The sequence below is a fragment of the Panthera leo genome, chromosome B3, assembly GCF_018350215.1.
Source record: "Panthera leo isolate Ple1 chromosome B3, P.leo_Ple1_pat1.1, whole genome shotgun sequence".
Lineage (NCBI taxonomy): Eukaryota > Metazoa > Chordata > Mammalia > Carnivora > Felidae > Panthera > Panthera leo.
The window spans coordinates 32,882,543-32,909,905 of NC_056684.1; the positions used below are offsets into that span (position 1 = coordinate 32,882,543).

Below are 27,363 nucleotides of genomic sequence, written 5' to 3' on the forward strand. Positions count from 1 at the left end.
CATAATATACCCAATTGTCAGACCAAGCACTGAAACTTTCCATCCCTATCTTGTGCCACTTTATGTTAATACACTGAATCTCAAAGTAAACTACTCTCTGTTGACCGTATCACCAATGCTGTCCTGCTCACCAACATTTGCCCATTTTATTTCCTCTCTCCCTTCCCATCTCCACAAGTCCACATCCTCTACTTAGCCAGGGCCAACATCCTACAATAGCCTGTACTGCCGATGCAGGACCATGTACTCAGCCTTCATGGTCCATCTCCAATTCTACCACCCTGGCAAAGTTTACCCTAAGTTAATGTGTCTGGAAGTAAATTCTCCATCTTTAGAACTCCTACTGGGGCACCTGGGTGGCTCAGTCAGTTAAGGATCGACTCTTGGTTTCAGCTCAGGTCATGATCCCAGGGTTGTGGGATCGAGCCCCGCATCAGGCCCCATGCCCAGGAAGCGCCTGGGATTCTCTCTCTCCCTCTTGCCCCTTCTCCCCAGCCTATGTGCACTCGCTCATGCTCTCAAAAATAAGTAAATAAATAAGAACTCCCAGAGCACTCTACAGCCTTTTCATGGCATACATCACGTTCAACACAGCATTATCATTTTTATACATGATACACCCTTTATTAGACTGAATACTCTTATATTCTCCCATAACCTCCTAGCACAGTGCCTGGCACATGGTAGCTACTCAATAAATGCGTGCTGAGTGAATACATGAATCTGAGAGTCTATTTCCCATTGGAGAATCGTAATTAGCTTTCATTAAACACAGCTAAATAGACTGGACTTCTCCCTCAGAGAACACAAATTATTTGAAGTTGCCAAGAGCTACATCTTAAATTAGGGAAAGTCACTGTGCTATACAGCAGAACTTCATTCACACAAGCTGCCTTGTACTTACTTGTTTATGTGTTCTGTGAAACAGGCCTTTATACTGCCAAAATTGAAGAGGGTGGAGAACATAACTAGTTTGTTTTTTAAAATGCAGCCAATTAAAATGTATTTATGACAGCCTGAAAATGTGGCTTAAAAAAATGCTATGTTATTGTAAGATATCACCTATCCCACAGAATTTTCCTCTTAAGAATCATACAAGATGTTTCTGAACTTTTTCCGATAACTCAGGTCTTTCCCAGATAGTACCTAACCCCTTCAGGGGAAGAGGGAACTAAGACCTAAGAAAACACAATCAACTTAGAAACCAAAACATGATCCTTCTAAACCCTGAGGACAGAAGAAAGGAAGAGTTAAGGAGGTGGCCAAAGCAGTAGCAAAATAAAAGTGAGAAGTCAGGTAAAGAAAAAAATCAGTTACCCAAAGGAAGACTGCTTCAGGTTCTGAGAAGGTAGTGGGGAAATGCTGAGGTCAGAAGTTAGAAACACAGGATCAGACGGAATGAAGTACTTACCCTTCACGCTGTAGGAGATCCTAGGCCTTCTCCAACTGCCATAGCCCTCAGAGCCCCCCACCATGTTTACTGTCAGTGCCTCTATGTAGCCACCCAACCAACACTTACTGCTAATAAGTTATGTGTCTGAGCGCCATTCTAGACACTGGGAAAACTGTAATCAGCATTCATTTGGAACAAAGACATTCAGTATTGTTATTTAACTTCTTCAGGCGCTTTAACCCCCATCTGACTATAAACCTTCTGAAGGCAGTATCTCTCAAAGAGATTACAAGTACTTTGAGAGCAGGGTAAGTAATATATACTAAGTGTCATTATCTTCACAGCTTCTTTCAGCTAGATATGTCACAGGATCTATTCATACCTCCATGTTGCTGATAAAAAGGAAAATATTCACCATGGCTATTTGCAGGCAAAGTTACACCATCACAAACCAAAAGTGGACAAAAGGGAGACCAGAACTGTACCTACATTCTTGGTTCTCTGTACTTCTACTAAATTTACTGGAAGCAACATTTCACCATTTCCCTCCCCGGATTTCTACCCTCTCCTTCCACACTCATCTATGTCCCAAATTTGTGTAAACATGTGACATTTATTTTTTACATGGGGAATGTCTTGCTAAATTTAGCAAGAAAAGAAATTCAACAGAGAGAAAAATAAGGTACAACTTGCAAGAGGACACGCCTTCGTGCCAGTTACAGTTCAACTAATGTGTGACCTAATCAAGTGATGCAACCTCTCTGGACCAGAGAGAAGGGAAGAGGTAAAGCAGATGATCTTAAAGGTACCCTTCCAGTTAAAAAAAAAAAAATTCTGGAATTTATGAGTTTCACAATGCAAACACACAGATGGATAAAATAATTTTACGACAGGTCAGCACTATTCAACTTAACTGAATGGGCTGAATGAATTCCTTAGCTGCTGACAAGGCATCACATGCACAAAAAAGCCATCAACTGGCTTCATCTCCTCATGGACAGCTTCCACTAAGAAAGAGCCTCCCATCATCTCTTACCTAGTGGCCAATAATCACCAGTATGTACTTCCAGATATAGAGTTCTCCCAACTCAAATCTGTTCCCACTTCTAGAAAAGTAACTAAAAATGCATGTCTTCCTGATGATGGATCATTAGCTTTTTTTTTTCTCACTTTATGAAGTTGGCATATATAAAAGTGTACCACTCATTTGATATTTAATCATATCCTGTTCTGAGACATACTGATTCTTATGTTACATTAGACAAATTCCTTACGGGCAAAGCTATGTCTTAAGCAACTCTGTACCTGCCACAACAGTGTTCAGCAAATACAACCACCAAAAACAAAACCCCAGCACCACCATCACCACCAATCACCTCAACCCTGCGCAAAAATAAATAAAAAGTAAATAATTAAAAAATTAAAAATAAATAAGATAAATAAATAAGAAAAGAAAAGAAAAAAGAAACTCTGCTAAGATAAATGGTTGCCTGACTTTCTATTTAGCTTGGGATTCCTAGAAGGCTGGGACTCACCTCTATGTACAGTCTAAAGTATAATTAGCCATGTCACAGATATGTAAATAACTGCTACTCAATCTAAGCCTCACTTTCCTCATCTATAAAAGCAGAAAGATAAATTAAATCATTCCTACTATGACTTTGTAATTTTGAAAATCCTTCCACAAATAAATATTTCTAGACAAATCATATTCCAAGTATTGTATTAGTTCCTGAGGATTTGGAGATAAAACTCATGGCCACTACCTAGAGGGTCATGGTCTAGTGATCATAATTTGAATTCCTCTACCTGACCTCTGCACCCTGCCTGACCTTGGTCGTATAGTCTGCCCAGGTCACCAGATGCCAGCACTTCATATGCTTGCAAAGCAAGGAAGGAGGCTGGGGGTGCCTGGGGCAACGAAGAAGACTGACAGGGGACAGTCACACGGACAGGGGTGTGAAAATGGACACAGAGAAAAGGGCTACTCCTCGCCCATAGTGGGCCATATGCCCATACTACTTCAAACATAAGAAAATAATACTATCTGCCTGGAACTGCCTTATCTTTATAATCTAAATAACATGAGGGATTCCTCGCATATTGAAAACTCATTTTATTACACTGAATATTATAGTCATTTCTGACAGCTTCCAACTAACCAGAGAAACAAACGCACAAGAAAAACTAACAAGCCAAAGAAAACTTCATTTTAGCCATTAATTTATCTATATTCTGTTTTTCTTCTCCCTGTCTTACTCATGAGTTTACACTAACAAAATAGCCAAACAGAGGGCCAGGTTAGAAGACAGTGAGAAGCAAAGCGATTACCTAATCTTGAGACAAATAAAATAGTTAATTAGCCCCTGAATAACTGGGAATTGGTTATAAAAGTCCCCACTTTTAGACACAACAGGTCTTTAGAGATGGATGTCTGAAGTGAATTGCCCTGAGGTGAAATCCTGACTGCATTTACAATGTATCTTAACTATGCCTGAGCTGTTACCTTTATCTGTTTAGACGAGGATTGAGGCCTCAAATGAGCAAAATCTGCTGTGTAAATCAGGTACTTAATTAAAGAAAAAGAGCTTAGTAGGCTGCAGGGAGAAATTTGTTGAAATGGTATATTAAACGTTGTTATAGGAAGAGGCTTCTTTCACTTATTAATTCTACCATTTGTCAGTCAAGAGTTAGTTACTGTTTATGAATTTTTCATTTGAGATTCTAATTTTGGGTAAATATTTACTGAGAACCTACTATTGCCAAGATGCTCGTGGACCACCTCCCCCAGCAGATGGGGGGTGGGGGAGCATAGAAAACAATGCTATCCCCATAGAACTTAAAATCTTGTTAACTCTTCCAGTATGGTAAATTCTCATATACTTTAAAAAGTATATGAGGAGGATTCCTCTCTGATCAACTAACTCCGCAACTCGCCTGGAAACTATTTCTTAACACTTCAATCCTCGTCATGCACAGAAGGCCTTGCTTTCTTACTAAGAATATTCACCTATTCTCATGCTCCTTCCCTCTAGTTAAAGAGTGACCTTACCACTCTTCTCCGATCCAATCCAAGTCTTTCTATTTATGCTCAGAACAAGCCCCATATTCCCCAGGAAACTTACACTGTTGACTATTTCATTTTCTTTGTATATTCAAACTACCCTCCCACTGCCCTCTAGACACACTCACAAATCTCTCCCAATTAAACATATACCTCACTCATAGTAGACCTCACCCACATTCAAGTCATCCGTCTTCACAGCTAAATTTCTGAAACTTTTCAGTCTTCACTTCCTCCATTCCCACTTATCCCTCAACCTGCTTCCAAATTCCACTTAAAGCTGTTAGCAAGGCCACCAATAACTTGTGGATAGATAAATGCAAAAGACATTCTCCTCTTCCAGCAAAACCTGAGACTCCTTTCTTGACTTCTATGATACAACCCTCCCCCTGGTTTTCCTATTTCTCCACTCGCCTCTCTTGCTGTGTAACAGCCATCCTTCTCAACTCAACCACTCTCTACGCAGATAACATAAATCTACAGCCCGTGTGTTCTATTTTCCAGATTGGAACCAACGGCCCCCTGGATAACCCAAAGGCCTATCAAATTCATTAAGTCCACAATTAAACTCATGCTCTTTTTGTCCCCTAAAAACTTATTTCCTTGCCAAAATACTACCATCCATACTGCAATATAAATCCTAAAGAAACTTAGGAACCATCTCGGACATGTCTCTTACCACAATATCCAATCCATCACTAAATTCTATTTTATCCCCTAAATATCTTTCCACTCCATAAACTTTTCCCCACCTCCGTCATCCTAATCCAAGTTATCTTTGTAGACTCCCCAGACTAACGTAATGGCCTAACTGAGACAACACCATGACCACCACCCACCTCCACACACACAAACACACTCAGGTTTTTCCTTGCATGTATCATAATGGTTAGGTTAGTTACCTTTTACTGAAGTTTCAAACTCCTTAAAGCTAAGCAAAGCGCAAATCACGGGTTCACATATAGTCCTTCCCCATCTTACTCCCACTGGCGTCTGAACCTTACCAGGACAGGGTTTAAGTTTTAATCGTTCTCATGGCCCCAATATAGAGCTTGGCATGCAGTATGTACTCCTAGAACTTTACCGAGTGAACCAGTCTGAAATTCACTGGGAAAAAGATTATTTTTAAGTTTATATACGTAAGACTTTCAGTTCAACTTTTCATTTATGTTCCCGCTACCAAATGCTGAAGCAGTCAAAAAAGCAAAAAACTTTTAGAAATATATTATAATTTTGAATCTTCCAGATAGTCTATTAATGGAATATAGTTCAAATTCTAATGACATTTTATAGTTGAAAAACTATTAACGGTCATTAGATGTGATTATTTCCATGTAAAAACAACTAAAGTAAAAGACTTCCTGAGAAATGGAATTCTCTTTCAATATTCCAAATGTTCATAGTTATAAAAAGATGTTTCTCAAATACAAATGAATAAATAGCAACTACCCCATCATATGGATTATATTCTTCCTTGGAGAGGAAGTTCATCTTAAAATACTATTCCTTTTAAAATCAGAAGCAATATTCTGAGTTTTTCCTCAGTCAAACTTAGAAAATATGTCCCCAGCTTTGTGTAGAAGAAACCACTCAGATGCTCTTAAAATGCAGATTCCCAGGATCCTGAGCCAAAAATTTTGTCTCAGTAGATGTATAATGATGCCCTGAAAGTAGTGACAACACCTGAAGAATCACTCAGTCATGTTGCCATTGGCTGAAGGAAAACAGTGCCTGTGAAGATCTCAAACTAGTCTTACAAGATACTATAAATACCATTGATGTTTGGGAGGGGAAAAACTCACTTCTATTTTCTTCTACCTCTTCTATGATTCATTTTCATCATGAAATTATCCTGTGTTATGGTACACAATAAATGTTCACCAAATATTTCCTGAACTGAACTACTGAGCTGAATTACCTTCATATAAGTCATATTGACAACTTATAAATTATACATTTGTTTAATGTAATTAAAGGTATTAATAGCCTACAATATCTCACAAAGCACTCCACTACTTCCAGATGTTCTAACACATGAAAAAGTGTGAAAGCTATTGCATTAAAAACTGAAAACTTGGCAGCAACTGTACTTTGTCATACCAAGTTTATAACATTACATCAATAATGTATTTAACCTAAGATGAACATATAAGAAAATTAACTCCTATCATGACAAAGCATTAGTCAGGAAGATTCAATTTAATAGCCTTCCCTAAATTATACTATTCTTGTTGGATGTAAAATGAAGACAGCCAACTCTCCTTACAGAAATAACCTGATTCTTCTTGAAACAGCATAATGAAGCTAGCCGTTTTCTTTTCCAATCCACCTTTTGGCCGCAGCTGCCTGCTTTTCCTAATTCCTTCTTTATCTGATCTATCAAACCACTTCCAAAGCATGATTTCCAGACTGGCAAACTCCACATATAAGGCTAAAGCAAATTCCTAATTCTTCTTTCCCTAAGTAAAAAGTTGCAAAATGAATATATAATGCTTCTACTTTTCTGTTTCATGTCCTACCTTACTAAATTCTGAACTGGATTCCTTATTAGAGGGGAAAAAAAAAAAAAGCCATGCCATCCTCCTTTCATATGTGTAACACAGGAGTAAATTGAATCATATAAAGAACATAAAACCTTACATTTGATAATATATGATCACCTGGTCAGAGAATAAACTGAAATGTATCATATATATATATATATATATATATATATATATATATATATATGTAATAAGTCAAAATCATAAATAAGATTTTAACTGGAACATTTTCCACATACATAAAAATTATTATCAACATCTTGGGGTGCCTGGATGGCTCAGTCGGTTCAGTCCAACTTCAGCTCAGGTCATAATCTCACAGTCCTTGAGTTCAAGCCCCAGGTCAGGCTCTGTGCTGACAGCGTGGAGCCTGGAGCCTGCTTCAGATTCTGTGTCTCCCTCTCTCTCTGACCCTCCCCTGCTCACACGCTGTCTCTCTCTCTCAAGAATAAATAAATATATTTTTTAAATTTTTAATTATTACCAACATCTTTATAAATATTCATTTATATTCAACAATGTAACTAACGGGTTAAAAAATCAAAATTTGAAATGAACACTGGTGCTTTCATTCTCCCAAAGAAAAGTCTCTCAGCCTCAGAGAAAAGTATCTCTGCCACAACAGATACATAATCTCTGCCCATGTCTGTAATCCCAAACAAAACCTGGCACAGCCCTGGGAACACAGCATTCACAAAAAGGTAGAATAAAAAATGCCCCATTCTACCAAAGAGTTCCTTTCATATAAGAGTTAATTAGTTCCAGGGTGCCTGGGTGGCTCAGTCAGTTAAGCGTGCAACTCTTGATCTCAGCTCAGGTCACAATCTCACAGTCCATGGGTTCTAGCCCCACATCAGGCTCTGTGCTTACAGCATGGAGACTGCTTGGAATTCTCTCTCCCTCTCTCTGCCCCTACCCCACTCATGCTTTCTCTCTCTCTCTCTCAAAATAAATAAATAAACTTAAAAAAATGTTTTTAAAAAGTCTCTTAAAGTCCTTCAGTAATTGCATTATTATAATCTATATGTACATAAAAGTAAAAAGAAAATAATAAAACTATTCTTGAGTCAGACACCAAACCAAGCCAAATGAAAAAGACTAAACAATACACAGTGTAGATTATCAATTCAAGACAGCAAAACTGAGCTCATGAATTTAACTGATGTCCACCCAACACTCCACCCCAATAGCCACCGAAATAACCAAAGGAATAAATTAAAAAAAAAAAAAAAAAAAAAAAAAAAAACCTGGGGAAAAAGTCTGTAGCCCACTGAAAATCTCAGAAGAGTACCAACCATGTATGGACTAGGAAGTCGCTGAGTAAAAAGGCTGACAAAGCATTCATGTTGCAGATAATGTGCTAAGTAAAGTTCATTGATGGAGCAAAAAGAGAAGAGGCACTGCTAATGCTACAACCAATTGCCAACATTGAGTTATAATTTTTTTTTTTTACTTCAGCACTGAAAACAAATGCTTTAGCAGTAAACCTCCCTGTTTCCCAGCTATCTGACGATACTTTGTCCCTAATCTCTGCAAATCACCAAACCAATGATCTAGCAACGTAAAATTACTGCAAATCTAAAATTTTTCATTTTTTCATCTGGACCTGAAACATGAGAACAAGACTCCACACAAGTTCAAAAGAAACCACCTCTACCAGCAACACTGAGCATACACAGACACCATGCCATCATCACAATTACCAGCCCCCCATCCCCCCCCCCTTCCTGGATACCAGAAAAGACCCAGAAGCTAAAGGAGTGATTTTTCTATTAACGGGAGCAACATTTTTCCCTGGAAATTTTAGTGAGAGAGAACAAACTTTCAAATATCATTAGAATTCTCAAATGCAGAAATCTCAAGTATAGAAAGTCCCCCAAATTTAAGAAAATGCTGTGTATTTGAAGAGAGAGCAATCTGACATAAGGGAAGACTGCTTTCAGCCACAAAACTGAATGATTTTTCAAAAAAATACAATAGGGGCAATAAATTGCAGATTGCACATGACAAAAAACTAGACAAGCTTGAATATTCCTCACAGAACACAATTAAGAGAAAAGATGAAAGGGGCATTGTGAGAGTTCAGCTCCCAGAAATGACAGATTAGGTGGTTCAGACCAAATCTTCCACTGGAACGACCGGGGGGGGGGGGACAAAACTAGACAAAATAGAAAATATCTGTGTGAAGTCAATCAAAATGATAAAGAATTAAGGGACCAATATCAGGAAAATGAGAAAATCCAAAGAGACAAATCTGGTATTTGAAGCTGTTTTTTATCTAGAAGTATCTGCAGATTCTAAAGGCCACTACTGCTGAAGAGCCTGAAAAGATGAGCTTAGCTTCTGACAAATTCAATCCCTGAAGGGACAAAAATGAGTGAGGGCTGTCAAGGAAGAGGGTGAACCCCTTAAGCTGTGGATTAGGACCTCAATGGGCTACATCCAAGAAGTAAAGGTAAACCTAAAATATTTTTTTTTAATTTTTTTAATGTTTATTTATTTTTGACAGAGAGACAGACAGACAGACAGAGCATGAGTGGGGGAGGGGCAGAGAGAAAGAGGGAGACACAGAATCTGAAGCAGGCTCCAGGCTCCAAGCTGTCAGCACAGAGCCTGACACGGGCTCAAACTCAAGGACCACGAGATCATGACCTGAGCCAAAGTCAGACACTCAACTGACTGAGCCACCTAGGTGCTCCTAAAATATTTCAACTCATAGGGTCTGAAGCTCCATTTTAAGTAATTTCAAATCCAGCCCTGAAGTGATCTGACACGGTCAGTGTCTCTAGTATAACCACATACCTGAAGAGAAGCAATGGCAAATCCTTTCTGGAAGAAGACAGCATCATTCAAACTATTTCTATAATTTTTCATACATAGTTCCTGGCCCTCAATCACAAACAGGCACATAAGAAGACAAAACAACCCCCAAATAAGGAGAAATAGCAGAAATAAAAGCAAACATGCATGGGAATACATATGACAGAATGGGTTAAAGGAATAAAAATACAAGATGGGAGAATTTCAGCAGGAACCTAGATACTACAGAAGAAAACAGAATGGAAATTCTGTAACTGAAGAATACAATAAATATAATTTAGAAATCAATAAAAGGAGTGCTGCCTCTGGTTAGAATGTAGAAAGTCACAAGAGACCACTGCCCTTACCCTAATAACCAAAACAGGGCAGATAAGCTACAAAAACTAGTCATTCTGAACCCATCAGTGTGATGAGGATTCAAAGACCTAAGTGAACTAAACTCCAACAGGGAAGAATATTTAAAGAGATAATGGCCAAGAATTTTCCAAAACTGATTAAAGTGATCCTATAGATACAAGAAGCTCAACAAGCAGGATAAATACAAAGAAAATCACAAGTAAGCACATCACAGTCACATTTCTGAAAACCATGGACAAAGAACAACTCTTAAAAGTGATCAAAGAGGGAAGAACATTATCTACAAAAAGAAGAAATTAAGACTTACAGCTAACTTCTAATCAGAAATGATAGAGCCCAGCAGACAATGGAATGGCAAATTTAAAGGGCTGAAAGAAAAAACTATCTACTAGAATTCTACACCCAGTGCTTCCCACCCCCTGCCCAAAAAATTGAAGGTAAAATAAAGATGTTTTCAAACATAAAAAAACTGACTGAATTCACCTCCAGCAGACATAACTCCTAACTAAATACTAAAGGATATTCTCTAAGCCTAAGGAAATGATCCCAGATAGAAGCTCAGTGATGGGGAAGGAAATGAAAAGTAACTAAGGAAGTTAATATATGGATAAATCTAAATGAATAATGACTTATGAAATAATGTCTTATAAGCCTTAAATATAAAGAGAAAATACGTAACAAGAATAACAAAAATCAGAGGTGAAGAACAAACAGAATTAATGTATTCTAAAAACCTCACATTGTCCAATAAATGGGAAAAGTAGTTAAACATACATTTGGGAACCATTAAATGAAGAGCAAAAGAATATAATATACATCCAGTAGACGATGTGGCTCAGTCAGTTAAATGTCTGACTCTTGATTTCAATTCAGGTCATGATCTCATGGTTCATGGATTCAAGCCCCGAGTCAGGCTCTGCACTGGCAGCATGGAGCCTGCTTGGGATTCTCTCTCCCTGCCTCTCTCTCTGCCCCTCCCCAACTCATGCTCACACTCTCTCTCTCTCTCTCTCTCTCTCTCAAAAATAAGTAAAAATTTTAAAAAAGAATATATATAACTGGTAAGCCAAAAGAGAAACTGCACAACTGAAAATAATCAAAAGAAGGCAAGAAAAAGAGAGAAAGGAAAACACAGAACAGGCAAAGCAAATAGTAAATAATAAAATGGAAGCTTTAAAAGCCAAATATATCAGCCAAATATACCACTAATGTATCGTTAAATGTAAATAGACTGATCACTCTAGTAAAAGGACAAAAACCATTGGACTAAATAAAAAAGAGAACCTAACAATATGCTATACCAGCAATATAAAGACTACAAAAAGACTGAAAATAAAAGGACAGAAACACTTAAACCACTAAAAAGTCAGCTGATAGGGCCATATTAATATCAGAAAAAGTAGACTTTAAGGTAAATAGCATGATTTTCACCAGAAAAAGATAATGTTCCAAATCTGTATTCATCTAATAATACAGTTATTAAGTGACACACACAAAAAAGGAGAAATAGAGTGTCACAGAGGAAAGACATAAGAGACCAAATGCCTCCGGAATTCCGGAAAAAAAAAAAAAAGAGTATAGGTAATAAATAAAATTGTCCTACCCCAACAGAGATGTGTGCATTCAGAACAAAAAGACTCACTAAACAGAGAAATCACATCATACGGACATTTTAAGTTAAAAGAATTCAACCATATATGGTGAGAGAAAATGTGAAATAATACACACAGAACAACTCATTCTACCTGCCATTCAATATGAACATGCAATCTGAGACATGAACTTATTCTCCCAGATGAGCTCAGCTCCAGTGGGCCCTAGTATGAGCATCTCATCACACCACAGTTCTAGAGTTTAAAAAAAAAAATGTTTTTGAACAATATAAATGTAAGTGTTCCTCTTTGTTCATACTTAACAAAGGCAATAATCTGTTCCAATGCTAGAAAGAAAAACCATCTATACCCTACATACTGAGAGATGAAGTATCAGCCTCCAAGGTGGACCTGTCTAAGGAATGTTAAAGGGAAATGTAATAATAGGCAGTCTTCCCTTTACTTACAGACTTTAAATCTAGTGCCTAACTAAAATGAAGCTCCACCGTACCAGGTTGAAAAAAAAAAATCAATTAATAAACTCCCACCTAGTCAGAGCCTGGTGAAATTTCTAGATCTCAAAGTCCACACACTAAAAAAAATTCTACAAATATACAGATTAAAAAATTAAAGAGATCTAATAGATATTAATACTATGTACAACATTAAATGTAGAGAGGAGGGAAAGAACTGTCCAGGGAGTTTTGAAAGAAAAAGACTATGACACAGGAATCTGATATCAAGATCAAGTTGTCGTGCATATGCAGAGGCAAATTTTAAAACTTAAATGTGCACAAAATGGAACTGACTACCAAGTTATTACCACAATGTTATCGGATACTTCTTACCCACAAATTTTAATGACTGACAAATAAAACTAATTCTGAAGCTGCAAAATCTCTACTTAACTACAGCTACTCTGAAGAAAGAAGTTCACTCCCCTACAAAGCTTCCACAAAAATGTTTTAAAAACAAACATTTCTTCAAAAGTGGAAAAAATTAACTTCTCAGAACTTCACAATACACATTATCCTGAATCTTATTTTTGTAACTTTGAATAAACTTCAGACAAATCAATGTTTCATAAAAGATGCCTATAACATCTACCAGGAGATAAACAAAGTCTTAAAAAGCAGGTACGTAATGATAAGGTTAATTTTCAGGTGTTAAATTGCAATAAACACTGTCTCCAGCTTCTTTTTTAGCATCACAATCTTTACAAGATTATCTGGCCTAGGACCTTCTTAGCAGGTGAGAAATCACCTCTCCACTTCATAACAAATGATAAACTTCAGAATAAAAAAAAAAAAAAATGAACCTTTCAAGAAATAGTTTACTGATCAAGAACATTTCAACTGATTTTGCCTTGACTCTGCCTTGACCCCTATTGCTCTTTACTTCATCCCCCTTGCCAAAAAAACTTACCCATCTAAAAAGCCTTCAAAACCAAGTCAAGTCCTACCTCCTCTAAGATTTTAACCAAATACTCCAAACTAAACAAATCCTTGTCCTCAACATACGCACCCTCATTTAACAATCTAATTATATATACGGCCATCAAGTAAAAATATAGAACAAATTACATAAGCACTATCTAATTTTCACGTATTTTTAGCTAGGCTCTCCATCCAGTTTATAAAATAAAAACAACAATAACAGTGGTTTACATTTAATGAATGATCAAGATAAACTAGGTTCTGTTCTAAGCACATACATATATTTACTCATTCACCTTTTACCTCAGTCCAGCAGGATGGTAAGTGAATATATATACATATAAACATACACACACACACACACATATATATATATATATATATATATATATATATATATATTTTTTTTTTTTTTTTTTTTAATTTAAAGTTGTTCAGAATGGTGTTTGGAAGCCTCCCCTCTCCTTGCCTAGCACTCTAACCCAGGCTATGCCATGCAAGTAGGGAAAAGAACCAATATTACTTTTGCACTGTCCCATTTAGTCATACAGATGTTTGTGAATAAGATATCCACAGGTGAAATGAACTTTATTATGTTACATATCTCTGACTCTAGGTCCTTTTCTTCTGTAGACAGGGTAATATTTCCCTTCCTTTGGACACCCAACTATGCTCAAGTCTTTTTGCCCTCTGTTTTCTTTTTCCTTCCTCAGTGATATGATCTAGCCTCATGACTTGAAGCTCTATCCATATAATTCCTGAACCTACATTTAAGTTTATCTATCTATTTTGAAGGGGGGAAGGGAGGAGCGAGAGAGAGAGAGAATCCCAAGCAGGCTCCTCACTGTCAGCACAGAGCCCAATGTGGGGCTCAAACTCACAAACCAGGACCTCATGACCTGAGCTGAAGTTGGACGCTCAACCAATTTGAGCCATCCCCAGCTGCCCCCTGAACCTACATTTCTAGCCAGGGGTCTAGTCATGTTTCTCACTTGAGCCTAATTCTGTAATGTCTTTACAGAGATGTTCTGTTGGCACCTCAGGCTCAAGGTGTCCAAAATGGAAATCATACCCTGTCCCTCAAACTTGTCTCTCCCGCTACATTCTTAATCCATTTTCCACTTGAAACCACTTAGTACCTTGAGCCAAACTGACATTCAAGTATTTGATTAACTGAACTTACTCACTGTGAACCAAAATTGCTCGTCCTGTCTTAAAAGAGGTATTGGATCTGTTTCAATTCCTATTTTTCACTCAAATCAATGAATAAAATATTTAACTTATTTCCCTTCAAAATAGAATAGTTTGAGAGCTTACAAAACCATATTAAGTGAACATGAGCAGTGGTCAGCAGAAGTCAGATAAGCAGACTGACTTGGTTTCTCAGTTCACTTCTTCATTAAGTTGAAAACTGCAAGCAACCATGAGAGTTTTAACAATTATAAAATTTTAAATTGCTCCCATTCTTAATTATGTATTGTTTAATTTATGTTTATAAGTGAACCTATGATTCAAGAAATAATATAGGAATATGAACAAAAAACCTGAATAGACAATTCTCAGAAACAAACCATGAATAAAAATCTGAAAAGATGCTCAACTCCATTAGCAATTTTTTTAAGTTTATGTATTTATTTTGAGAGAGAAAGTGGGAGGGGCAGAGAGAAAGGGAGAGAGAGAATCCCAAGGAGGCGCTGTACTGACAGCCCAACACAGGATTCAATCCCAGGAACCGTGAGATCACGACCTGAGCCAAAATCAAGAACTGGATGCTTAACTGACTGAGACACCCAGGCGTCCCCATTAACGATTTCAAAATATAAAATTTAAAGAGATAATACTTTCTTCACCGATCGAACTGGCAAGACTAAAGTCTGAAAATAACTAGTATGCTGGCAAATGTGTGGGGAAACAAGCACTGTCTCACTTGCTGCTGACAGGAGAATAAGTCAGTCTTTCGGAGAAAAATTTGGAAAATAACTATCAAACATTTTAACACGTGCTCTTTTACCCTACAATGTCACAACTACAGACTTATTCTAGAATACATTTGAACATATGCACAAAGACATCTGTACAAATGAGTTCACTGAATATGTTCACAATAAAAAAATGGGGAGCATCAAAATGAAACTGGCTAAATAAATTTTTTAAAATCTATAAAAATACCATACGGCTATCAAAACAGGTGTGATAAATTTATATGTACTCACACGGAAAGATGTCCTTAAAGCAAGCTGGAAGACAGTATGCACAGCACAACCCAACTTGTTAGTTTATCTATATATTAATTATATAAATATTATATAGTTCAGATAATTGTACATATAAAACAGAAAGTCCATAGCTATTAAGAGTGATGATCCCTGGGGAAAAGGCTGAAGTGTATGATTTCCCTTTTTATTTTACATAAAAATTAAAAATTCATATACATATTCAATACATATTTTAGCAACAAGGGTTAGAGATGCTGCTAGTAAGGATAAATTCCACAGCCAGAGGGGCAGGGACCAGCAGAGCAGGAACCCTGCCCTGCCGCCTCACCTCTTCCTATGCACATTTCCTGTTCGTTCTCCCACCTCGGGGGTCAACCCAGCCCATATTAGTTTGAGATGAGATGAGACTCCAGAAATTTTTTTTTTCTTTTTGTTTGTTTGTTTGTTTGTTTCAGACTCCAGAGATTTCTAAGGGAAGATATATCTCCCAGTTAGCAACTACCTATAGTATGAGGGGAAAAGAAAGAGCAAGGGGCAGGCAAAATCCATTAGCAGTGACAGGGTAAGAAACTTTCCCTAACATAGCTGAGACAATTATTTCTGTTTAGGGGAGGTCTTATTTATAATCTTATTTTGAATCTTCCTCCTTACAAAGGACACAACTTGCTGTTGTTAAGGGGCATTCCCAAGATAGCTTCTACCCACTTTTGATCAGCAATGGAATTAGAAATCAGACAGTACAATCTGTTAGAGCTGCATGTGAATTAAAGGTAAATAGGCTCTAAACAAGGACCTTTGGGATTCTGAGAAACTTACCTACTTCGTTGCACAGACTTTGAAAATTATTTCTTCTACTCCCTAATCTTCAGTTATATTCTAGGGGTAAGGGTACATATTGGTTGAATTCTATGTAGGTGAGGTAGATTATTAATAAAGGGGTTATTGCCATAAGAAGCGTACCCAAAATCCCTTGGATACTTAAGGTAACACTACATCAATTTAACACAATAACCCTGGGGCGCCTGGGTAGCTCAGTTGGTTGAGTGTCTGACTTTGGCTCAGGTCATGATCTCACAGTTCATGAGTTCAAGCCCCACATCAGGCTCACTGCTAGCAGCCTGTCAGCACAGAGCCTGCTTCAGAGCCTCTGTCCCTCTCTCTCCGCCCCTCTCCTGCTTATACTCTGCTCTCTCAAAAAATAAATTAAAATACTAAAAAAATAACACAATAACCCCACCTCAAACTTGTAACAGATTCAAGAACCAGCAAAAAAATTCCTTAAATTTTACAAAAATTTTAATGTTACATTAAAAGTTATGCTATGGGGGCGCCTGGGTGGCTCAGTCGGTTAAGCGTCCGACTTCGGCTCAGGTCACGATCTCGCGGTCCGTGTGTTTGAGCCCCGCGTCAGGCTCTGGGCAGATGGCTCAGAGCCTGGAGCCTGTTTCCGATTCTGTGTCTCCCTCTCTCTCTGCCCCTCCCCCATTCATGCTCTGTCTCTCTCTGTCTCAAAAATAAATAAACGTTAAAAAAAAAAAAAGTTATGCTATGAATAAAAGGTTATCAATAAAACATAATTTGTTATTCTGTCCCTAAATTTGTACATTATAATGCTACCAACTTAACTATATACCTTATGTATATAAGGTCTGTATGTATATAAACATATAATGTATGTATGTATATAAATATAAATATATCTAAGTGATTTCTTTAATTCACTTACTCTACAGCTGAAAAACAAATATTCTGTATCCAATTTCCATGTAGTATCATGTTAAAAATTCCCTTTGCCCAGGACTTATCACCAAGTTTTACTGGCTATTACTGACCAATAATAAATCCTGAAAACCAGTATAATCAATCTCGGGATTCCTGAGGTCATGGAAGTAGCTGCACCCCCAGACAGCTCACTATTAGCATTCTCATATATTCAAACATTCCAGTAACCATAACACTCAGAGGAAATGAAAAATAACCCCCTCTGAGAATTCTAGTCTACCGACTTGGTAAAACTAAATTAGGACTACTCTAATGCTATAGAACCAAAATTACGAGAAAAGTAGCACTATTACTTGATTAACAGTAATACAGTGATTCCAGAATTTGTACTTCCACCTACAGCAGTAATGACACTTTCTCCCTCCAAATTAAGTTATCTATTATCTCTGAGTATGTCTTATCTCTGCTATTAGACTAAGGCTTCCTAAGGAAAGAAACCATTAGTACAATTCACCTTAGTATCTCTACAGAGCATAATTAGCCATCAATATATTTACAACTAGCCAAATTTACCTAAATTTTTAGTTTTGGCTACAGAAAAACTGTCTGACTAGAAAATTAAATTTAAAAATTCTTGTTCTAGGGGTGCCTGGGTGCTCAGTCAGTTATGTATCTGACTCTTGGTTTCGGCTCAGGTCATGATCTCATGGTTTCATGGGTTCAAGCCCCATGTCGGGCTCTGTGCTACTTGGGATTCTCTCTTTCTTTCTTTCTCTCTCTCTCTCTCTGTTCCCCCCTCCCTCTCTGCCCCTCCCCAACTCGTGCTATCTGTCTCTCAAAATAAACAAACTTTAAAAAATAAAAATTCTTGCTATAAAATAATTTTAAAGGGCTTATTTTCATGGTTCATTTTTTAAAGTTTTTTTATGTTTATTTATTTTTGAAAGAGAGAGAGATACAGAGTGCAAGCAGGGTAGGAGCAAAGAGAGAGACACAGAATCTGAAGCAGGCTCCATACTCTGAGCTGTCAGCACAGAGCCCAATGCAGGGCTGGAACCCATGAACTGCAAGATCATGACCTGAGCCCAAAGTCGGCTTAACCGACTGAGCCACCCATGCACCCCTTCATGGTTCTTTTTAAGAAGCAAAAAACCACACATCTGATTTTCAGATTGCCAACTACTAACTCCTTTCAAGAAGAATTTAAGTACTAATGTCTACAATATAAAACATCCATTCCTCTCTCTCCCCTTTCTTTACATAAGGGAATCCAAAGGAGGAATCAAAATCGGCTGGTTTCAGTCAGATCTATAACCTCGGCAATTTACTTTGTATCACTTATAAGCCTAAGAATAAGCATCTAATGTTGCAAGTAACACTGCAACTTAAAATAGCTCACAATTTCTTAACACTTAAATCTTCATTTCTTGAAATCATCAATAAATCCATTTTTACACAAAATCACACACAATCCTTTACAAGCAACTTAAAAGATTTCTCCAATCATATCCAACTTCATACCAGGAAAAAAAAATGTACAATAACACGACATCTAAAGAATGACAAAAGGTTAATTCTTGCATCCACGAACAGAAATGATCAGTGTTCAAGCACAAGAACTAAATAGAGGTCATTTAGATATCCACCACTCAATTTTATAGACTTCAGAGTTATAGAAACTTGAAGGTAGAAAGGACCTTTGAGATTACCTATTAATTTGGTAATTAACCCCTGCAGTTAACAGATGAAACAGAAAAGCTATAGGACCTGCATTTTAAAATAATGGACTTAAGTACTCAAAGTTCAAATCAGAGGTGAAACTGTCTTGCAAAAGTTGTACAAGTCCTAGTAAATAATATTATTCTTAATGATATCATTGCTCTTCTATAAAAAATGCAACCTTGACTCTCATATACACACAAAAATTATCTTTTCACCAATAACCCCATTTGTGGGGATCCAAAATATAAAACGAAAGACCACAGGCAGGAAGATGTCCATGACAGCATTCTTTATTATAGCACAATTCTAAAAACAACTTCGACATCCATAACAGGAGAATACCAGCAGAGGTATGCAGTATCATAAAGAGCATAGCTTTGGAGCTGAAAAGACCTGGATTCAAATGCCGACTTCTTCACATTTGTAGAATGGCTGGATATTACCGTCTGCCTCACAAAGTGGCATAAAGAATCAAATGCATGTAAAAGAGTTTGGCAAAATGCCTATAGTTCAGTGAGTGTTCAATAAATATCACTTTTATTGGTCACTATTAATGTCATATTCATTCACTGGAATATTATACAGACATTTTCAATAAGGGTTACAGGAAAATCTATACATACTGGAAAGATTTCCAACACGTTGTTAAGTTAAAAAAAAAAAAAAATCAGGGTACCTGGTTGGCTCAGTCGGTTAAGCATCTGACTCTTGATTTTGGCTCAGGTCATGACTTCATCTTTCATGAGATCAAGCCCCACATCAGGCTCTGTGCTGACAGCGTGGAGCCTGCTTGGGATTCTCTCTCTCTGCCCCTCCCCCAATCATGCGTGTGCACACACATGCTCTCTCCCTCTCTCTCTCAAAATAAATAAACTTAAAACATGAATACACTTATTTAACAAAATGAAGTTGGAAAGCAATAGATAGTATGATACTGCTTATGTGTAAAAAATAAAACTACACATACATATGTAAGGAGAAAATATGTAAAAATGTAAGGAGAAAGATGTAAGGAGAAAATATGTAAAAATGTAAAAAAATGTAAGGAGAAAAAATACTCAAAGTGGTTATTTATGGGTAAAAACGGGATTTGTTGGTAGAAGTGATACTTTAATTCTATGTTGTTTTACTTCAAACATATATTTAATTATTCTTAAAATAAATTTTTTAAAATAAAATTATTTAAGGGGAGCCTAAGTGGCTCGGTCAGTTGAGGGTCTGACTTCAGCTCAGGTCATGATCTCACGGTTGGTGAGTTTAAGTCCCACAGCGGGCTCTCTACTATCAGCACAAAGCCCTCTTCAGATCCTCTGTCACCCCACTCTCTCTCTGCACCTCCCACACTCACGCTCTCTCAGAAATAAACAAAAATTAAAAATAAATATTAATTAATTAAAGATAATGTAGCAACCAAAACCTGGCTGGCATAACCATTAAGGGAGAACATCTACATATAAAGTTGTACATATACTATGATTATAATGTAACAATGATGTGCCATATTAACAGAAACAAGAAAGAAATATACCAAGATTACACCAGTGGTTCTAAATGACCTTTGTCTCTATATCCAAAAAATTTTAATCAAAAAACTCTTTTCATTCTAAATGAATCCAAAATTTGGGTTATATTGTAATATTTTTCACTGGCTTGTGTTCCATGGCAAAGTCAATGTTTTAAAATCATAAACACTAGATTTTTCCTAAACTCAAGTAGCTAATCTGGTCAATCTGATCTTATCTATGGTCATTTCTTCTGTTCTCCTGTTACTGATGTGATTTTACCTAGAAGCCAAAATACCTACCAATGACACGGTAAATACCTCCCAACCACACAGAAATCACTAATAAAATACAATGTTTGGGTAAAGACTATTAAATAGAGCCCAAAGCCTCCACATGTAATGAGATTAACATTATCCCAATATTTGTTATTAATGTAGAGAAAACTTCTAAAGAAACCAACAATGATCAATTAAGCCAACAGAAAAAAAATCTACACTTTCAAAAATTTAACAGAATTACCGTTTTAAAAAGTTCATAAAGAAATATTAAAACCATCCCACAAAGATACAGTACTTTACAGTTTGTAAGCAGTTTTACATTTCATTTTTCTGAGAATCCAGTTACATAAGCAAGGTATTATTCTTGCCTGCCTATAGCCCCCATCAGATACAAAAAAGCGTGGAACCAGGAGTCATATCCCAAATCCTCTGCTCATGCCCTAAGTCTTTTTTCTCTATCCCATATCACATACGAATTTTCATACGGTCTGCTAAGAATAGCCACATTTCTTATCTCCTCTGAACATTCCTCCTGGAAATCTACACTCTTTTATACCTCATCCTGTTAGGCAAGCATCAGTCTCTATTTACAGAAGACTCAGTAAAATCACTGATCTTCCCAAAGATGACAAAGGTAATAAATGCTAAAACCATAGCCTATCAAGAGGATGACCAAACTCACAAAGGGGCAGAAAACTAGGTAATGTGAAGAGTGGCTGGAGGAATAAAGGACAATTAATTTAGAAAGGAGAAGCGGGGGAGGGGCTTCTGGGTGGCTCAGATGGTTAAGTGTCCAACTTCAGCTCAGGTCATGATTTCACGGTTCATGAGTTCGAGCCCCGCATCCGGCTCTGACAGCCTGGAGCCTGGAGCCTGCTTCGGATTCCATGTCTCCCTCTCTCTCTGCCCCTCCCCCAGTCGCACTCTGTCTCTCTCTCTCTCTGTCTCAAAAATAAACGTTGAAAAAATTTCAAAAAAAAAAAAAAAGAAAGGAGAATGAGGGGAAAGTGACATTCTTACACACAAGTGTTGTGATTAGACACATGAAAGGCCATCATATAAAGAAACCAGTTGTGCTATATGGCCCTAAGGGGTAGAAACAAAGGCAATTCAACATTCATTCAACAAACATTTACTGGTTACCTCCTCTGCCAGATGCTTATGCTACACTAGCTACACAAAAGGTAAATAAGAGAAGTCCCAAACCTCAAGAGGTTCAGACTACTGGAGGAGACAAGAAAATACCACAAGACAAAAAGTACTCAAAAGCCATGGGAACACAGAGAATGAGGACTCTGCCTCTCTTTGGGCAGCGGGATGGTAGAGAAAAATTCACGGAATGATGAATAGGAACTTCAGAAGTAGACAAGGTGGGAAGTGGCGTTAACAGGAAGAAAGGACAGCATGTCAAAGGCATGGGAACATGAAGCCCTGCAGTAAATCTGAGGTGGCAGAACACCAGGTACACATTACAGGTGCCAACAGGCGAGGCTTTAAACTGGGGGATGGGAGAGGCCTGTGGTAAAAAACACAAAGGGCCTTCACAATCTCCAGGCCAAGGAGTTTAGACTCTAACACTCAAGCTGTGGAACACTAATAAGAGGCTATAAGTAGGAGTGTGGCAAGCTCAGAAAAGGACATAAGAAAACTCATTCCAGCTGGAGGACAGATGTCTGGAGGGTAACAGTGGAGATAAAGAGATTAATTATAAGACCACTATTGTTAGTCTCAGTGGAGATGATGAGGAAAAAGATTCAGATTCAAGAAAGATCTAGGAGGTAAAAATCAAATAGAAGTATTGGCTATAGGAATGAGGGACATGGGAGGGTCCAGGATGACTTCTAGACCTCAACTTAGGTGAATGGCAAACAGAGATGCCCAAGACAGGTAACACGGGAAGACAGGTCCATGCAATCATTCAAAAATGTGAGAGCCCTGGGCCACGAACTGGTTTGTTATTGTCTAGAGAAAGGGGATGAAGGAAGGAGGAGAGAAGAGGAACAAAAATGAGTTTTACCTTCAGTATCGTATGATGTAAGGTGCCTGTTCAGTGAAGCTACTGAGTCGTACATAAAGAAAAGTGGTCTAGGAGAGTCATTAGCTTACAGGTAGCAAGTGAAGACAAGCAGAATGAGATCAACTTTGATACCCAAATTTAATGAGGGAGAGAAAGAAAACTTGAATAACAACTGATCACAAAAGTAAGGGATGAATTAGAGATAGGGTGATGTCAAAAAAGGCCAGAGAAAAGGGGGGAAAAATCAAGAAGGGTGGGAAGGGTGAAAATTAAAGTTAAATGTACTGCATAAAGCAAAGTTTTACTAACAGAAGTTATTCAAAACAGGAATAGACCACCTTGTGAGGTAATGAATCACATCACCAAGTAAACAGTGCATACAGAGTCATCTATGCAAGATGCTGACAAGAGGATTCTTCCCTTAAATGAGCAATTAGGCTACAGGACCTCTACAGAAAACCTCTGATGTCTAGGTCAAGGCTAACCTCACCACCATTGTGGCACTGCATCAAGTACTTCTTTGCATTCTGACCAAGGAATGGAATACCGGACTACCCTAATAAAAGTTTTTTTAAAAGGTTTCTACGTGTTTCAACTAACTCATAAGCAACCAATACTGGATTAAAACTTCACGAATTCTGCTCTTGGCATACAGAAAGTTGCTGGACAAAGTGTGGAAATAGCTGATCTAGTCTACTTTATATTCAAACTGATTTTACCTGAGCTGACTTCCTAACTTTCCCCATTCTTGCATCTCAATTCTACGGAATGGCCGTTCCTTAACCCTCACTCTGATTAGAGAAGACTTGCACTGCTCAGGCAGGCTGCTCTGCCCTGATGTCTTTCCTTAGGTCCCTACCCATCAAATCTCCCCTTCCTTCCTTCCTAAAATAGTGTGCCTAAATGCCTAATCATTTCTAACCCTCCACCACAGCTGACCATTTTCTATCACCAGTTCCTCCCCTTCTCTGTCCTCCTCAACGTGTACCCTAGACTGGAAAGCCACTCCATTTATCCTGTTGTCCCACGCTCTATAATTTTCTCCTTTTCCTACCAAATACCTCCATCCCCTACCACCTACTCACTGTAATCCCCTACAAAAAGGTTTCTGAGTCTACTCCTCTACAAAAATAAAAAAATTAAAACCACTGACAAATGACATGTGATTTACTGACCACTTGTTTTCAGTTGCCACTTACTCAGTTTTCAATTCCTTTGATCTCTCCACAGCGTATGACAGAACTGACCAGCCCCTCCTTATTGCCGTTATTCCTTTCACTTTTGAAATGAGGCAAGGTGGCTTGGGAAAAGCACTCTGAACCAAGAATCCGATCTGTGTCCTGGGGCTCCTGGGTGGCTCAGTCATTTAAGCATCAGACTCAACTCAAGTCATGATCTCACAGTTCCTGAGTTCGAGCCCCACATCAGGCTCTGTGCTAACAGCCCAGAGCCTGGAATCTGCTTTGGATTCTGTGTCTCCCTCTCTGCCTCTCCTCTGCTTGTGCTCTTTCTCTCTCAAAAATAAATAAATAAACACTGAAGGAAAAAAAAAAAAAGAATCAGATCTGTGTTCTAGTTGCCACTATATCACTAACTAGTTGCGAGCCTCCCAGCCTCCAGTCCTACTCACCCTTCAGATCTCACTTCTCAGATACTCTGACACCGCAATAGGTTAGGTCCCTGCAGAATACACTTTCTCAAACACTCTTCTTCTCCTTTCTAGTGTTAATCACAATTACTTAATTACATAATCAGCAGTTTAATGACTATCCTTCCCACCCACTCACCTGACTCAAAGCTCCAGGAAGGTAGGACACACATTTTAAGCAATGCCTGCACCTCCTCAGCACAAAATAAAAGCTCATCAGTTGAATCAATGTTGAAATAGATATTTCAACCACTTCTAACAGACTGCTTACATTACTTTCATTAACCTGATAGAATTATTAGCACTTTACTTTCAAAATTACTGACAAAATTCTAAACAAACTCCACCAATTACCTAACACATATATAATATGACTACATATAAATTAAGAGCAAGAAGGAATTTGTCTTCCAAAATAGTTACATGTTACTTGCCCATCCCCAAGAATAGAAAGGTTGGATCAGTTACCTACAGTTCAGGCCCAAAATGTGTATTCTGAACTAGGTACAGGCTGATGTGCAAGTTTGATACTAAAACCGTTGTTTATACTGCTGTTTAGATAATGCCCATTGGTATTCAGAGTTAAAGCTTTCTTTAACACTGACAAAAGCCATGAGCTAATAATATTCTGCAAGAAAATCAAAAGAAAGTTTATCAGTAAAGTTACATTTGCAGCGTGATTTTAAACCCTATTCACTATGAATAGGAAAAACAAGTAAAGGTTCAGCGATTAGAAGCTGCCACTTCCCCATCAGATGACTTTCAAATGCAAATAGTTCAGATATCATACTACTAGGTGAGAGTTTTGTCAAGTTTTGTGATATACCACCTTGGTCAAACGATTTAAACAGATTATATGCTAATTTGCCCTTCAACTGCTGCGTGTGTCCCGCTTCTTCTCAACGTATTACGCTGTGAGGTCTACAGGCAGGCTTGGCGTTTGGTCCATTCGCTCCCTTAAATAAACAGGGATGCAGGTAATTTCAATAATCAATGATATTTAAAAATAACACCTGAAAAAGGCTTTTCAGGCTAAATATATATATTGCCACTTGGAAACATAAAGTACTTAAAATCCAGTGTTTAGACAATTCCCTGGGTTAAGAGCAATCACCAGGCGGTAAATATCCTCGTAACCCCCAGGAAAGAAGAGGCATCTCATAACGGAAACACTAACAGATATAATCAGTTGGAGCGGTTCTCCAAGGCGCCCTCATAGTTAAGTCAACAACAGGGGTTGTGAGGAGGCAATTGTGCCCCTCTGACACCCTCTCTTCCGCAGCCTCGGGGCTACAATCCTCGCACGAGGAGTCCCTCGAGATCAGCCAGCGCTTCCCTGGGACTTCAGCTGGGAAATCCCTGGCCAGGGAATGGGGAGTTCAAGCCCCCCCTCCCCCTTCCTTTCCTGAAAATTAATGAATTGGCCGTGCGATTGTTTATTTAATGAGGTGTGTAGTGGCCTCTACTGGTGCTTGTGTGAGCACAAGAATGTCCCACTCTTACAAGTGGGATGAGCCTGGGGGAGGGGAGGGAGGCGAGGGGTGAACCTGCCTCCGGGTACAAAGCGCGGAACTAGACCCGGGAGCCCCCGACGCGCCCCTGCGGCCGCCCCTCCCCCGGCGGCGCCCCCGCCCGCCTACTTCACTCTCCGCCCCGCGCGACCCCCTTTCTCTTTGGCAACCTGAGCCGCGGCAGAGAAGTTCCTGCACGTTTCCTCCAGGATCCTAAACAAAAACACCGCAGCCGCCGGTGCGGGTGCCGCGCCCCCGCCCCTACCCCGTTCCTCTAGGGCCCGCGCCCCCGCTTACCTGGTGACTGCGGCGGGGAGCCGCTCCTGGCGGCCGCGGCGGGCGCCGGGCGCCCGAGCAGCAGCAGGCAGCAGAGCCAGAAGGAGGAGGTGCCGAGGAGTCGCCGGGCTCCCCGCTCCGCCGCCATCTCTGCCCCGCGAGCGGCGGCAGCGGCGGCGGCGCCAGCGCCGCGGAGCCCTCGCCTCCTTCCCTCCCGCGCGCTTCAGCCGGTCCCTCGTTGCAGGCTCGGCTCCCGCGGCCGCCGCCGCCGCTGTTCCGCCCGGCCCGGCCTGCGCGGCCCCTCTCGCGGGAGGGGAGACTCGGGGGCGCCTCCCTCCTGCAGGGGGGCGGAGAGGGGAGGAGAGCAGAGAAGGGGGAGTCAGTACATTCCGGACCGGGGGTGGGGGGGGGTCGGTCTCCAGGTTCCAGGCGCCGCCACCCGCCGCCGACTCCGACTCCACACACCAGCGCGAGGGGGGCGGAGACCGCGGGCGGCGGGGGTGGGGGGCGGGGGCCCCGGGCGCGCACACCCGCGCACGCGCAAGCGCGCGCCTCTCTCGCCCGCACCCCCTCGGCTCCGCGAGCGGCCCGCCCCCGCTCCAATCCCGGCTGCCGCCTCGCCGGCCGCGGCGGCGGGCCCGCTCCCTTCCCCCTTGCCTGCCCGGAGCCGCGGACTGTCGCGGGGCGCGCGCGCCGGGCGCTGCTGCTGGCGTCAGGGAAACCCCGGAGAAGCGGATCCTCCTCCTCCCCGGGGCCGCCAGCACGCCGCAGCCCCTCGTCCCCGCGCGCCCCCGCCGCCTTCTCCTTGCCCCGGGGAGCAATCCCCCTCTCTCACCTCCCCTGACGCCTCGGGCTGCGGAGACTTGGGGCGAGACGCGCTCCGAGCCTAGACTTGTCCGGGAGGCCGGAGCGGGCGTGCACCTCTCCTCAGCCTGGGCCCAGGGCCTCTATATAGGGCCTCAGAGGAAACCGAATGGCCTCCGGGAGGAAACCTGGGTGCACAGAGGGTCGGCGCGGGGATTTATGTGCTCGCCAAAAACAATAGCGATCCCGCCCGGCTCTTGCTGGGACCTGGCGCGGCTCCCGTGGGAGGGGGCCCACCGCGCCGCTGCTGACCTCCAGCTTCCAGGCCGGGCCGCCCTCGCCGCGCGTTTCCCCGGACAGGGCCGGGGCCCGCGCCCCCACCCGCGCCACTCGGCCCGGGTCCAGGGAAGCAGGGCGCAGACAAAGGTGCCCGTGTCCACCCCTCCAGCCCGAGCGGGG

At 40.1% G+C, this 27,363-nt stretch overlaps 1 protein-coding gene across 6 annotated transcripts in view; it reads right to left on the minus strand.

Annotated features, from left to right (window-relative positions):
• NEO1 (neogenin 1) overlaps window positions 1-26,466 on the minus strand; it is a 234,108-nt gene extending 207,642 nt beyond the window's left edge. For 3 of the 6 annotated variants that reach the window (XM_042941471.1, XM_042941468.1, XM_042941467.1), the window contains exon 1: window positions 26,122-26,465. In XM_042941471.1, coding sequence (XP_042797405.1) covers window positions 26,122-26,248 — 127 coding nt within the window. In that variant the 5' untranslated portion in view covers window positions 26,249-26,465. Of the gene's footprint in view, window positions 1-26,121 lie in introns of all 6 variants that reach the window. The other 3 variants (XM_042941469.1, XM_042941466.1, XM_042941470.1) reach the window with 2 other exon arrangements.
• Between the last annotated feature and the right edge of the window lie 897 nt (window positions 26,467-27,363).